At 42.9% G+C, this 15,369-nt stretch overlaps 1 protein-coding gene across 1 annotated transcript; it reads left to right on the top strand.

Annotated features, from left to right (window-relative positions):
• Positions 1-5,346: 5,346 nt before the first annotated feature.
• FAM107B (family with sequence similarity 107 member B) lies at positions 5,347-14,966 on the top strand. Its single transcript, XM_083365421.1, has 3 exons — positions 5,347-5,507; positions 11,414-11,564; positions 13,170-14,966. The coding sequence occupies exons 1-3, from the start codon at positions 5,380-5,382 to the stop codon at positions 13,284-13,286; spliced, it is 396 nt and encodes a 131-aa protein (XP_083221547.1). The 5' UTR covers positions 5,347-5,379; the 3' UTR covers positions 13,287-14,966.
• The last annotated feature ends 403 nt before the right edge of the window (positions 14,967-15,369 follow it).

Genomic DNA, 15,369 nt, shown 5'->3' with positions numbered 1-15,369 from the left:
GGGAAAAGATTATTAAAATCAACTGATGGTACGGAATTTAAAAAATATTGAAGGGAAGAATGTAACCGATGTTTCACCCATGCAAAAAGAATTAGCCATTTGCTGTGTGATGAGACGGGGAGGGAGTCACAACCCGGGGGCTGTTATAGAGATGGTTTGGTTTCTTTGACAGTAAGACATTAGGATATTAACGGGTAGCCCTTGACTTAAAGTCATCCATTTAGCGGCCAAAGTTAATGGCACTAAGGTTACCACTGGATTCACCGCAATGTTTTCGTGGCTAGATGATCAAAATTCAGGTGCTTGGCTATTGGCGTGTTTACGATGGCTGCAGCGTTCAGAGGTCATGTAACCACCATTTTGCAGTCTTCCAACAATGAGGGAAGCTGGATTCGCTTCATAACGGCACGATTCACTTAACAACTGTGGCAAAAATGTCATAAAGTCAGGCACAACTGTTTAACAACTGCCTTGCTTAGCCCCAAATATGTTGGTCCCAATTCTGGTTATAATTCTGTTATAGGCCGAGGACTACCTGAGGCACACTTGGTATCAAAGCCAAAGGATCTTTGGAAAACCTTGGCGGTGTGTTTTGAAGGTCTCCACCACCCGTCAGGGTGCCAGGCAAGATGTCGGCAGAAAACCTTGGCACAATTTAAGCAGGATTTGAGCATAACTAAATACAAATCTTTACTGCCAATTAGAAAAAGGCCACTAAAACCTTTGATTGCCCTCTGCCAATGGGAAGGTTCACGTCTCTCTCTGCAGTCAAATTCTGGCAGTTCTTTTACTCGTCTGTTCCACGGTTTAAAAGTTTTTTTCCCCCTCTGTTCTTCTCAGCCTTGATGCTGATATGTAGTTGGTGGTTGACGTAACTGCTCTGTCAGTCCTGAGAATTTCTGGCTACTGACTGACTGAGCCACCAGCACTTTGGTGCTCTCTCTGAACTGGGTGGTTTTCGTGCAGACGTTTCATGACCCAACTAGGTAGCATCATCAGTGCTAGAAGGGAGTGAGAGAAGGAGGAGGACTGTGGGGTCCTTGGTCCTCCCTAAGCTTGGTACAGAGAGAAGGAAAGAGAGAGAGAGAGAGAGAGAGAGAGGGGGGGGGGGCAATCTAGCAGCAATGTTGAGCAGCTGCAGATTCAGCTAACATTCAGATAAAATCTTTGCCTGTGCACCATTGTCTAAGTGCCCACCTTTAAAGGAAGAGAATTTTAAAAATATTTGTAAATTAGGCTCTTGTTACTACACTGCTTTGCCTAGGGCGGGGGTAGGCAACCTTGGCTCTTTTATGACTCGTGGACTTCAACTCCCAGAATTCCTGAGCCAGCCACGCTGAGGGGAAAGGGAGAGGTTTCCAAGCTGAGCCATGGTGGCTCAGGAATTTTGGGAGTTGAAGTCCACCAGTCATAAAAGAGCCAAGGTTGCCTACCCCTGGCCTAGGCCTAGGCCGCTTTATGACTCGTGGACTTCAAGTCCCAGAATTCCTGAGCCAGCCACGCTGAGGGGAAAGGGAGAGGTTTCCAAGCTGAGCCATGCTGGCTCGGGAATTCTGGGAATTGAAGTCCACAAGTCACAAAAGAGCCAAGGTTGCCTACTCCTTGCTTAGGGTATTGTCCTTCAGGCTTTAATAAACCAATAAGATCTTCAAGCTACTTTTCATGGGGGAAAAATGTATTTCCAATGAAGGGATTTTATTATGCTTAAGGTTGATGTTAGTAATATTGATATTAGTAGTGATACTTTGTAATCGTCTTTGTTTATGTGCAAGCAGCTTTGTAGGTGCTTTGTGTTGGGAAATTAGTTATATAAAAGCAAATGTTTCATGCTTTAAGTATAGGTGATTGCTTACATGAAAAGAGCATGGTAAGGGGAGGGGAAAAGGAGTTATGGTGGAGCCTGGGTGGTTGTGTGTGAGTCATCATATAGGAATTATTTTTCTGTGCCTTTTGGTTCCTAGTACCAAGACCAGATCTCTTTCTTCTGGAAATGTATAAAAGGTGGAAGACATCTTTCCTGGTTGTTGCCTTCATCTCTCTACCAGCCACGAAGAGATGTGGCCATCCAACTCTATTTTGATCAAAATAAAAGTTGTTTGCTTGCTGAAACCTCGGCTCAGGAATTTCTTTTGGCTCTTTTAAATTCCTGAGTAATGCTGGGGCACTTGTGAGGCTAAGTGTAAAACCTTACACCAACATAATAATCACACTGGAGCGACAGTTGTCTTCATGTTCCCTAAACGGCTATAGATGAAATCTCTTCTTGGTTTATATATGTGTTGTGATTCAGCGTCAGCCTGTGGTACCGGCAGCTGAGTCTGGTGATTCTGAAGAGGAGGAGGGGTTTAGAGAGCCTTTGGTGTCAGAGGGCTCTGATGCACTGCAGGACTCAGCCTGGCCCCTCCCGTCATGTTCCTCATCAGACTCAGCCCTGTGAGCATGAGGTATTGGACGTAGATGATTCACAGCTGGATCTATTCAGGGATGCTAGGAGCAGGAGGCATTCCAGCAGAGTAGAACAGAGAAAGGCAATGAGGCAACTCGGTGAGAGGAGGAGAAGGCAATGAGAAGCCACGCCTTGGGACTGCTGATAAAAGGGGAAGGTGTGGGAGGTGCTGGTTGCTGAAGGCAACCTTTTGAAGATCTTCTGGTAGAGTCCTGGTCTGTTATTCCTATTTAACTCTTGTTTGAACTTTTGATTTCTTTGCAAATAAATTTGGTTGGGTTTTTTCCAGCCTGTTGACAATAAAAAGGGGTTGTCCCTGACATTCAAACAGGGCCGGTCGTAGGCTGGAACAGAACAATATGCTTAGGATCCTTTGCTAGAAGAGTACATTATTCTGAGTGCTTTCTTTTCCAACACTGAATTATCTGCAAAATGAAGTGTTTCTCAAACAGGAAGCAGAAGCAAATTTTAAGCAGATTTTACATCAGCATACATTTGAATGCTTAGTTCCTCTGTTAGGCTGCCTCTCTACCTGTGGCTTGGCAGGCACGTAACTCTCTCTCTTTGTGACTTTTTGATTGGGGGAAGAAATTGAGAGGCAGAAAAAGAGGGGACGATGTGACCTGCTTGATAGGCCTCAGAAATGGGCGGGAAAGTCTTGCGTGCGCTGCCTCCAGACCTCCCGTAGCGACATTACCAAAAAAGCGGCATATGAAAAGGATTAAAAGCTATGTATTTCCTATGGTTATTGATTGAAAATGGCAGCTTGACGGGATGCTTCCCTTCAGAGATGCCGCTGTCAAGTTCTTTGCTAACGAGGCCCCTGGGAGTCTTTCGTAAGTCGCGTTTTCCTCGGTGTTGATTCTGTGCAGAAAATTTGAGAGGCGGATTCCGAATGGGCTTGCACGATTGTTATTGATTCCCTCACTGCTCTCCTTCTGTGAAAACTCCCCCCCAAAAAAACCATAACAATTATTGATGCTTCATTGTAGTGATTAACAATGTATGAGAAACAATCTAAAGAAGAGGATATTTGGAGCCCAGGGTTGGACTTGAGGGGTCCTTGGTGCTCTTTGAGCTTGGTGGTTTTCTTGCAGACTTTTCATGACCTTACTAGGGAACATCATCAGTGCTAGAAGGGGGGGAGGAGGAGGTGGAGGCAGAGGAGGAGGACTGTGGGGTCCTTGGTGCTCTCTGAGCTTGGTTGTTTTATTGCAGACGTTTCATGACCTAACTAGGGAACATTATCAGTGCTAGAAGGGTGTGGAGGTGGTGATGGTGGAGGACTGTGGGGTCCTTGGTGCTCTCTGAGCTTGGTGGGTTTCTTGCAGACATTTCATGACCCAACTAGGTAACATCATCAGTGTTAGAAGGGAGTTGGGTTTGTGGAGAAGAGGAGGAGGAGGAGAACTGTGGGGTCCTTGGTGCTCTCTGAGCTTGGTGGGTTTCTTGCAGACGTTTCATGACCCAACCAGGCAACGTCATCAGTGTTAGAAGGGAGTTGGGTTTGTGGAGAGGAGGAGGAGGAGGACGACGACGACTGTGGGATTCTTGGTGCTCTTTGAGCTCTGCTGTTTTCTTGCAGACATTTCATTACCCAAACTAGGCAATATAATCAGCGCTAGAGGGGAAGAGAGGTTTGATGCCTTCAAGGTATTAGCACTGAAGATGTTGCCTACTTGGGTGAAATATCTACAAGAAAATCACCAAGCTCAGAGAGCACCAAGCACCCCATAAAGAATCTATGAAAAGAACTTTGTATGTGTTCTTTCAGGGTGAAAGATACGCTCATAGAGTGAAGGGATTAAGAAGCCGTCTGATGTCATTTTTGCTAAAGCTTCTATGTGTGCGAAGTCAATCCTTCTGCCCTTTCCCTAACCTCAGCTCCTCTCTCGCCGTTTATCCAAGTCAAGTGTGAGTCTGTCTAAAACCAAAGCTATTAATAAGATGCTCTTCAAATTCCTAAAGAAAAGATTTGATCAAAAGGAGTTGTAAGAGAACTGTTAGTCTTCCTTTCAAAATGAATCTATGTTCCACAGGGCTAAATAATAAAAGAGAGTTTGTACTGGAGATGGTAAACAGTTTCAGAAAATATATACCGGGTCTTATGAGATATTGGATTCCTACTGGTGATGAATAGCTGCGTCTGGGTGTACAAATATACGAAAGAAGAGCCAGCATCTTGCACCAAAAAAGCTTAGCTGCCTTTTTTCTCCAGACTTATGATTGGAGACCTCTCTCATTATAGGGCCATGGTGGCGAACTTATGGCACGTGTGCCACAGGTGGCACGCAGATCCCTCTCTGCGGGCACGCGCGCTGTCACCCCAGTCCTAGGCCTTCAGCTGGCTTTTATAAAACCTTTGCGTTTTAGGCCTCCGGTGCTGTATGCAAAAAAAAAAGGTTCAATCAATCAATCAATTTCAACTTCTCACGGAAAAAAAATAATCTCGCAAAGTTGGAACTGATGGATTGAACTTTTTAGTCCTACCCAGTCTGCCGTTACCATCGCAGCCACACCCACCCAATGGGCCACGCCCACCCAATGTGCCACACCCACCCTGCACCCAATGATACATAAGTGGGTTTTGGGTTGCAGTTTGGGCATTCGATCTCTAAAAGTTTTGCCATCACTGTTCTAGGGCTTAATTATTTTAAGGATCAACTTTCGGTTTCAATTTATCTTGGTTTGATTTTGTTAAGCTACTGTGTTACTGCTGTAAGCCACTTTGGATATTTGTATGAACAGAAGACTGGGATATTGACTTAGTAGCAATAAATAACACAACATCTCAATGGTTAACAATGCCTTTCTGAAAATAGATTGGCAATATTTTCTTCCTTGATTGTGAGCAAAACCCTTTTCTCTCTCTTCTAGATCACTTAAGTGAAATCTGGGAATCCAGAGAGTCACCTCAGATATTGAAAACTGTCATGGCTGAACCAGATTACATAGACGAAGACAATCCTGAACTAATTAAGCCTCAGAAACTAATTAATCCTGTAAAATCATCTCGGAATCATCAAGATCTTCATCGAGAACTCCGTATGAATCAGAAAAGGTAAGAGATAAAGGGATAAATCTTTTGTTGTTGTTGTTAGTTAATACATTTATTTTTTTTGAAGCGGGAATAAAGAAGGACTCTCCTCCAATTCTTAGACTTTTTCTCTTTACCCAGCTGTCTAATGGCTGGGTTGCAATCCTGGGTTAAATAGTCTTTCGCTTAAAAAAATGGTCCTTAACTTACGACCAGTGGTGGGATTCAGCCGGTTCGCACCACTTCGGCAGAACCAATAGCTAATTTTTTGTTGCCCAGGCCCAGAATTGACTTCTGGAAGCGACATCCACACAGAGAACTGGTTGTTCACATACTTGAATCCCACCATTGCTTACGACCATTCATTTAAGCATCCATTAGAAGTTACCACGCACTGAGAGAAGTGACTTCACTTATTGACCTTGTCAAAAAAGGTCCCAAAACTGGGACAGGACTTTCAGCAGCAAATGTTCCACAGAGAAATGTCAGGTGAATATTCTAAGCTGCTAAAACGCTTAGTACAATCCAAGAATCAAGGAAATCTCAAACCCATAATATTAATCATCTTCGCCGAAATCTAATTGTAACCTTCACGTTATGTGATAATTACATCCCAACGCTGTAAGAAGCTCATTAGTTTTTAAGGCTCAGCGAATCTATTTTCTTAAAAATCTGTCACAGAAGACTTCTTCTGGAGTTGGGGTGATAGCAGCCCCTCCTGCTTAATGCAAAGTTCTTATTATTTATAATACGAAAGGGAATTCTGGAATAAAAATAGAATGTGAGTTTTCCAAGGGGAGGAAGAATCTGATGAATACAGCAGGATAGAATAGAAATGGTATCATTTTTCTCCTGTCTTTTTTTATAAATTAGCTCCATGAGACAATAGCATGACCTTGTGTCAGGTTAAGCTCACCTTAAATAAAATTAAGAAATTAAAAGACGCTTGCTCCTCAGGAGGAAAGCCATGGCAAATCTAGACAGCACACTAAAAAGCAGAGGCATCACCCTGTCAACAAAACTGCATATAGTCAAGGCTGTGGTCTTCCCAGTTGCAATGTATGGCAGTGAAAGCTGGACCATAAGAAAGGCTGAGCGCCAAAGAATGGAGGCCTTTGAACTATGGTGCTGGAGAAGACTCCTACGAGTCCCTTGGACTGCAAGGCGATCAAACCGGTCAGTCCTAGAGGAGATCAACCCTGACTGCTCTTTAGAAGGCCAGATCCTGAAGTTGAAACTCAAATCCTTTGGCCACCTAATGAGAAGGAAGGACTCATTGGAGAAGAGCCTAATGCTGGGAAAGGTTGAGGGCAAGAGAAGAAGGGGACGACAGAGAATGAGGTGGCTGGATGGAGTCACTGAAGCAGCAGGCGTGAGCCTAAATGGACTCCAGAAGATGGTAGAGGACAGGAAGGCCTGGAGGAACGTTGTCCATGGGGTCATAATGGGTCGGACATGACTTCACAACTAACAACAACAAAATAAGACCTTCAAAAAAAGGAAAACTGTGGCAGAATGCTCCCTGGTTTATAAAATACCTAATTGTGGGTAGAGGCAACATTTTGACTTTGGATTAGAGACAGAACATTATTTGTGTCTTTTTCTTGTGAAGGGAACAAATCAAAGGCAAACCTTTCTGTCCTCGGATTTGGACGAACATTTCATTTTTCTTAAAAGCAACTCGATGTATTTATTCTGTTTTACTTGGTTTAGAGAATGTGAAGCTTTTAGCTTGGTTGGTGGTTCTTATTGCTAGAAAGGGCAAGTCTTAAAAAAACCACCTGCTTGCTCGAAAGCAATAAGGAATAAAACCTCTTAACATCAAGCTGTGAACACTTAATTTCTGTGCAGTCAAGTCCCACTTGATACCCTACATTTTTTGTACTGCCCTCTAGGGCAACAGCTTCTGCCAGCCGTGTGCCAAATATATCTTGTGCTAGCTGCGCATCAACCACGGCATACATCTTTAAAAATAAACGCTAGTGTGAGGAAGAGCAGAACCACCACTTCAACCCGTGTTTCTCAGCCCCGGTGATTTTTAAATCCCAGAAGTGTGCTGCTTTGTCACCACTAGCACCAATTGCCTCGTCTTCTCAGTTGTCCTTTTCTGCCCTTGAAAATGGAACAAGTAAATCCCAGCCTCACACTGGATGAGCTTCTGATTAGGCAGCTCCTGGTTTTTAACTGGAAGAGTTCTCTCTTTCTCTCTCTCCATTTCTGTTCCACCTTTTTTAAAAAAAATTCCATTTATATCCCGTCCTTCTCCGAAGACTCAGGGCGGCTTACAAGCGTAGCAGTAGCCTTCATTCTATGTATATGCCTGCTTATTAGGGCTTTCACACACACCCCAAGCGGCATTATTACAAAGTCAGCTTAATTGCCCCCAACAATCTGGGTCCTCATTTTACCTACCTCGGAAGGATGGAAGGCTGAGTCAACCTTGAGCCTGGTGGGATGCGAACCTGCACTAATTGCAGGCAGCTGGTGTTACTTAAGGAGGCATTAGCCCACTGCTCCACCAAGGCTCAATCTGCTGAAAGCCTGCTGGAATGTTTGTTTACACGGGTAAATATCCTTAGACACAGGACAGTCCTGTGGGGATTAGGTGTTCAGCAGAGTGATGGCATGGGGGAAAACCTATCTCTGTGTCTAGTTGTTTTGGCATGCAGTGTCCTATGGCGGCATCCTGAGGGGAGGAGTTTAATAATAAGTGTAAATAATAATAATAATAATAATAATAATAATAATAATAATAATAATAATAATAATAATAATATAATATAAAAATAAAGCTACAAAAAACTGCGCTACTCAGAACATCGTACATTTTACAGAGATACCTGGTTGATACCTAGGATGATGGCAGCAACCCATGTCAACCATCAGCGCCAGTCAGTTTGAGTGTTTAGTTTCATGTTTTATGAATAAAAGTTTTATAATAATAATAGTAATAATAATAGTAATAATAGCCATCAAAACTACACGATTATGGATGAAATGTGTAACAGTGATACCCACTGTCATCGGGGCACTGGGAACTATGTCCAAAAACTTTGCAAAATACATCAAGAAACTGCAGCTTCCTGCAATAACTGCAGCAATGCTACAAAAAACTGTGCTACTCGGAACAACTTACATTTTACGGAGATACCTGGTTGATACCTAGGATGCTGGCAGCAACCCGTGTCAACCATTAGTGCCAGTCAATTTGAGTGTTCAGTTGACTGAGTTTCATGTTTAATGAATAAAAGATAATAATAATAATAAGTATAATGTTGGAAGGGGCCTTGGAGGTCATCTATTCCAACCCCCTTGCTCAGGCAGGAAACCCTATACCCTTTCAGACAAACGGCTGTCCAGTCTCTCCTTAAAAACTTCCAGTGTTGGAGCATTCACCGCTTCTGGAGGCAGGTTGTTCCACTGGTTAATTGTTCTAACTGTCTCCTTAGTTCTAGGTTGTTCCTCTCTTTGGTAAAAACAGTTTATGTCCAGGATGTGAGGGGACTGTAGTTATTTCCTCAGCCCTCTATCTGACTCGTGCAGTGTACATATCCTCAGTGGAGGGCAGGCTGGTTGCAACTGTTTTTTTCCTGCAGTCCTAACTATCAGTTGAAAACTGTACCTAGATGAAGTCTCTATTTTTTTATTTTTTATTTTAATTCCATTTATATCCCGCCCTTCTCCGAAGACTCAGGGCGGCTTACAAGCTTAGCAGTAGCCTATGGTTCTACCTAGACCACACAAAGGGGTGACAATTCATTAGTTTGGTGATATATGTAGATTTGAGATCTAGCTGGAATTATTGAAAATTGCATTGCTTATTTCTTCTCTTTTTATCACGATTAAGAAAATGTGAGTGGGCCAAGAACAGTCCTCTTTTAGTGAAAAGCATTGCTGATTTTTCCATCATTATATGTTGCACTCTAGCGCCATCTAGTGCACTAATCCTGGAACTACTCCGGCAAGTAACGATTGATATATAATGGGAGCTTTGGGATCTTAAGATGCTGCTTTGTGGCTTGGATTCTTGTCTCTGTCTATGCTCAGTGAGGGTTCAAACTAGAAATCATTTGTCGTTTGCTAGCCAAGTTACATCTGTGGAATATTGACTTTCCAGCATCTGAATTTACTTGAAGCTCTCAGCCCCTGACATTGCAAAAAAAAAAAAAAAGCGCAACATTACAAAATGCATAAGCTGCACACCAAGGTGACTTTTCAAATACTTGTATTTCCTCCAGTTGGAACCAAAAGATGACTTAACACCAAACCAGGAAGTGAAGTGGCTCTCAGATTGTTTTTCCTTTGGTTCATCTCTAAACAAAAATATCTTTCTTTCTTTCTTTCTTTCTTTCTTTCTTTCTTTCTTTCTTTCTTTCTTTCTTTCTTTCTTTCTTTCTCTCTTTCTCTCTTTCTCTCTTTCTTTCTTTCTTTCTTCTCTATACCGCCCTATTTCCGAAGGACTCAGGGAGGTTTACAGGGCAATATTTAAAACACAATATAAATTAAGATAAAAATAGAATTAAAAAGAATTAAATTAATAATAGCCCAACAATAAAACAATGTTAAAACTTAAAACTAAAAAAACCCCTCAGTCCAGGCCAGATAGATTGAAAAGCCAGGTTTTCAGGTCCCGGCGAAACGAGCGCAGGTCAGGGGCAGTCCGGTTACTTGTCTAATTCCTATTCCATTTGTTTGAAATGGGTCTGAAAAGTGGCAGATAGATACTTTTCCATTGCAGCAGTGGTATTTCCCCCCCCCTGCAATTTCTCACAGTCCAAAATCTCAAAGGTGATCCTATTTTAAAGGTAAAGGTAAAGGTTCCCCCACACGTGCGTGCTAGTCGTTTCCAACTCTAGGGGCCGGTGCTCATCTCCGTTTCAAAGCCAAAGAGCCAGCGCTTGTCCGAGGACATCTCCGTGGTCACGTGGCCGGCATGACTAGACGCCAAAGGCGCACGGAACGCTGTTACCTTCCCACCGGAGTGGTCCCTATTTTTCTACTTGCATTTTTACGTGCTTTCGAACTGCTAGGTTGGCAGAAGCTGGGATGAGTAACAGGCGCTCACTCTGTTACGCGGCACTCGGGATTCGACCCGCCAAACTGCCGATCTTCTGATCGACAAGCTCAGCGTCCTAACCCACTGAGCCACCGCGTCCCTTGGTGATCCTATTTATGATGCCTTACATCCTAATTTAGAAGTAGAGAGAGAAAAAGTCAGCCTTGTGGGGGAAGTTTTTTTTTCTAAATGAGAATCTCTAGAACAGCGGTTTTCAAATTTGGCCCTTTTATGCCTTGTGGACTTCAACTCCCAGAATTCCTCAGCCAGACACCCTGTCCACAAGTCATAAAAGGGCCAGGTTTGAAGAAGACCCCTGCTCTAGAAAACCATGAGATAATCTTAGGACTGCGATGCTAGTTTTAAGATGCTACAAAACTTCGCTTAGTTAAAAAAAAACCTTGTATTTATATCCTAAATTATGAAAGCCATATACGCCGAAATAGGCGGAAAAATATAAAAGATAGTTTTAGGGGAAAAAAAAACATACATACTGGAAATAAATTCTAATACAAAACTGATCCCCAAAAAATCCTCCCATTTCCCTATGGCCATCATCTTCAAAGAAGATCTACTCTTCCGGTGGGAAAGATGGAGAAAACCTTCCCCAAAAAGGTACATAAACTAAAAAAATAGAAATCATTTTTCTTCCCGGAAAATTTGTAGGGTTGTTGTTGTTGCTGTTGTTATTATTTATTATTATTATTATTATTATTATTATTATTATTATTATTATTATTATTATTTATTGTTGTTGTTGTTGTTAGCAATTTCACTAACTTCTCTGTGAATGAATTCTGTTCTCTGGCAATATAGCGAGAAACGTGTGACGTACATATTAGCTCACCTTCTTGTCTTTGCGGCGTCTTGCCAGGGGTCTCGCTCCTCAGAACAAGCCAGAGCTTCAAAAAGTGATGGAGAGACGAAAAAGAGACCAGGTTTTCAAGCAGAAGGAAGAGGAGGCCCAGAAGAAGAAGTCAGACTTGGAAATAGAGCTTCTCAAGCGACAACAGAAATTGGAACAAGTAAGAGGGGGAAGGGAAAAGAAGGTGTTTGTCTACAGGTAGCCCTCGACTTACAAGCCGCACGTTGCTAAGCGAGGCGTTGGTTAAGCGACTTTTGCCCCATTTTGTGACCTTTCTTGCCACAGGGGTTAAGTGAACCCCCTGCACTTGTTAAGTTAGTGGCACGGTTATTATTATTATTTATTATTATTATTTATTGAATTTTTATACCGCCCTTCTCCCGGAGGACTCAGGGCGGTGAACAGGGCATATAAATAGAAATACAAAAGTTAAAAAAAAGATTAAATAATTGCCCAATTAAAACAATCAAAATGTAAAACCTATTAAAACACCTAAGGTTCCCCCATCAGGCCAGGCCAGCTTGTTCGAATAAATGGGTCTTTAACCCGCGCCGGAAGGAGCGAAGATCCGGTGCCGTCCGGAGCTCAACCGGCAGTTGGTTCCATAAAGCCGGGGCGCCCACAGAGAAGGCCCTCCCCCTGGGGGCCGCAAGTCGACAGCCAGTTGTTGTGTGAATCTGGCTTCCCCGTGGATTGCTTGTCAGAAGGTCACAAAAGGGGAGGGGAATCACATGACCCCGGGACGCTGCGACCGTCCGAAATAGGAGTCCGTTTCCAAGCCTTTGAATTTTGATCACGTGACCAGGGGGATGCTGCAACGGTCGTCAGTGTGAAAAAAACAGCCACTTTTTTCCCCCGCGCTGTTCCCATTCTGAACTGTCGCTAAACGAAGTTGTAAGTCGAGGACTGCCTGTGTTGATCTGGATTCCAGAAGGGACCTCCTGAATTAGGGAACCTCAAAATAGTTCAAAATTCTTTCAGAACCCAAGTGGGAAGACATGACAGAAGGCAGCTTTGGTTAGTTCCAGTAGGTTTAAGCGTTGTTAGGATGAGTGTCAGAATCCATTTATATCACATTTCATAAATGTATAGGTAGAATATTGTGCTTATTCTGGGGATTCTGCCATCTCTCCGAGGGGGGGGGGAGAGGATGGTTACTCAGATTGCAATAGGCTGTCTTCAAAGACCAGGGAAGCTTTTGATCTGGGGGGACGGGGAGAGAAAGATCTGGATCGCATCTCCATTTACAACTGAAAAGGAAGAAGCAATAACAATGAACACAAGGAGAGTTCCCTTTCCCACGAAAGGGCCTGACACCTAAGTAAATGATGGGAGCCTGACCAAATGGATGAGGGGAAGGGGTTGAAATGGGAGTGCTTTATATAGGATTGAAATGTAACTCTGTTAGATCCCGTCTTGTATTGCCACAATCGATCTCATCCTAGTAAACATTTCCTTTTGGGACAAACTTGCATCCAAGAGTTCTTATTTCCTAAGATGTGGATTGAGGTGGGTCCTGACAATGAGGGTCACAGAAGATAACATTGTCAGCCTCTCTCTCCTGCAGAGGCGAGTCCAGAAATCATCGTTTTCTCCTTGAGAAATTGGGTTAGATTGGAGAAGTGAATAACTCCTACATTTCATACACTGCTCTCAAAGCAGTGCTTTTCCAGGGCTTTTATTTAACTTCTGAGAAGCACCAGGGTGTTCGTTGAAGTGTATTTCCCGTCCCTTCCTTATTGTTTATTTTTTATTTCCTTTCTAGCTCGAACTTGACAAGCAGAAGATCCAGGAGGAACAAGAAAACGCCCCAGAGTTTGTCAAGGTGAAAGGCAACTTGAGAAGAACAGCCCAGGATTCTCCAGAAGCTCCAGACTCGTAGAGAAGGAGCTTCTTTAAGACTTGTAGCTGCAGCTCCAGTGGGCGGTGGGGAAGTGACTTCCGCAAGACCCATTTGCCCCAGAGCTGATGAAAAAACATGGTCAATACAAGGTCAATTTCTGGATCCTGTGTGAATTGAGGACTGCGTAGAGGTCAGAACCTGCCAGTCATAATAACGGAGATCAGAGGATAAACAAGCAACCAGCTTTCCTATCAAAAATAAGGTGGAGAGCCTACTTGAGTAGTTGGGTTGCTTACTTACTCCTGATCGTGCTTAAGTGAGCATCTCAGGCTAGTGTGTCTGCATTATTTGTCCCCCTCCTCATTCCTACTTTGTGGAATTCTGCTATGCAGGAAAAAGAAACGAAGTGCTTTTTGAGACCACTTTTGAGTGATGTTCTGCGTGGAAACGTGGCTTCAGGGATGGAGCTGTCCATTCAGATCTTTTGTGTAAATAGAAAGTCCTTTAGACTTGAAGCTGGATTTCCCCCCCCCCATCTATCTTTAGTGGGCAGGGTGGGCCCCCATGGCTCTGAGGAAGGAAGGAAGGAAGGAAGGAAGGAAGGAAGGAAGGAAGGAAGGAAGGAAGGAAGGAAAATGCAATATTCTCAGTCGTTAGATGGCTAATATACTTTTTATCATTTCTGCAGTTGAAAGGAAAGGGAGATATATGTTTGCAATGCAACAGTCAGAGCGTGACAGAACTCTCTTTCCCCCCCCTCTCTCCACCCAATATTTTACTTTATCATTGATTCTTCTGACAAATGCCAGGCTTGCTAGAGCTATGTTGCAGTTGATGTTTATTTTGATCAGGGTTTCCAAAACCACACAGCTGGGTTTCTGATTCTCAACTGTTATTGCTTTGGACCCCAAACATTTTATGGGACAGCCTGAGAATCTCTGGGTCAGAGAAGGAAGCAACAACCCCTAAAAATACTTCTGTGCGCCATTTTTCATCTCCCGTGCAGATTTGCTACTTTTTTTTTAACATTAACAAAATCAGGCAAGTGTGGAATAATATTGTCAGAGCTTAACCAGGGACTGGGATTTTTTTAAAACAAACAAACTTGAAATTCTCTTTCTTTTCTTTCTTCTCGACGAAATCCAGTTACATTTCCACCTGGAAGTAAACCCATTAATGCCAGAGCAACTTACTTTTTGACAAATGGAAATAAGGTTGTAGATTAATTTATCTCGGTATTTTTTTAAAATTGTCCGCCACCCGATTCTTGTCTCATTCCTGTTTTCAACTAGTTAGAATTCTAGCAAGAGGCCAGGACAAAACTATGGATCTTCAGGAAAAAATCTTAGGGTGGGGCTTTCCTCCAACAGTCCTAAGCTTCAATTTGTCCAGTTGCATCTCCAGTAGAGAAGTCAAAAAAAATTCAAGATGGCAGCCATGACCATGTGACCAAGGCCCCTCCCCTTTCTGCATGGGACCAAAGAAGCACAGCTTTGATCACATCGTTTCAGCCGCCATCTTGAATTTTTTAAAAATTCCCCCCACAGACAATCCTGAATTGGCCCAGTATTCCTGACTGGATTCAACCATCTTTTAAAATGACCTCTTGATAGTTGATCCTTTATAATAATTCAGAGAGCAATCCATCATTTCCTATGGGATTTTTTTTTCTGTAACTTCAGGAAATCCAGCTACGTACTCTGCTGGCTGAATTTTATGTGTGGGTGGGTGGGTGGGGTGGGGTGGGGTTAATGGGATTTTAGTACAGTCCATCAGAAAAACATAATTTGGGAATGCTGAGCCTGTTATATCATCCATGTCACATGATATCAGGGCGGTGTTTTGTTTTATTGCTTTAAACCTTAGTTTCAGAAAACCACTGAACCTTGGACCCGTGCATTGTGAAAGCAAAGCTAACTTGGATAGGAAGAACTTCTAACAAGGATGATCAGGGTAGCCTAATCTTAATTTTAGTTCATTTCTGTGAGTGCTTGTCACATGTGTGTGATATTTCTTGCACTTGTTTGTTGGGGTATACGAAGGGCTGTCAACCCTCCGAGCTAGTTTTTAGTAGTGATTACAATAGGTAGGTAGAAAATTAGCAGTACAAATTCCCATTCAA

This window comes from Vipera ursinii (genome assembly GCF_947247035.1).
Source record: "Vipera ursinii genome assembly, chromosome: 6".
Lineage (NCBI taxonomy): Eukaryota > Metazoa > Chordata > Lepidosauria > Squamata > Viperidae > Vipera > Vipera ursinii.
Note: the sequence above shows the minus strand (reverse complement) of the source record. Positions and strands in the feature narration are given on the sequence as shown.

What these genes read in the sequence shown, in the direction of transcription:
- FAM107B (XM_083365421.1), top strand. Translation starts at nt 5,380, where the DNA reads ATGGCTGAACCAGATTACATAGACGAAGACAATCCTGAACTAATTAAG. An exon ending in CTCCGTATGAATCAGAAAAG is followed by an intron (nt 5,508 to 11,413) that starts GTAAGAGATAAA and finishes GCGTCTTGCCAG; the next exon opens with GGGTCTCGCTCCTCAGAACA. An exon ending in GACAACAGAAATTGGAACAA is followed by an intron (nt 11,565 to 13,169) that starts GTAAGAGGGGGA and finishes TTTCCTTTCTAG; the next exon opens with CTCGAACTTGACAAGCAGAA.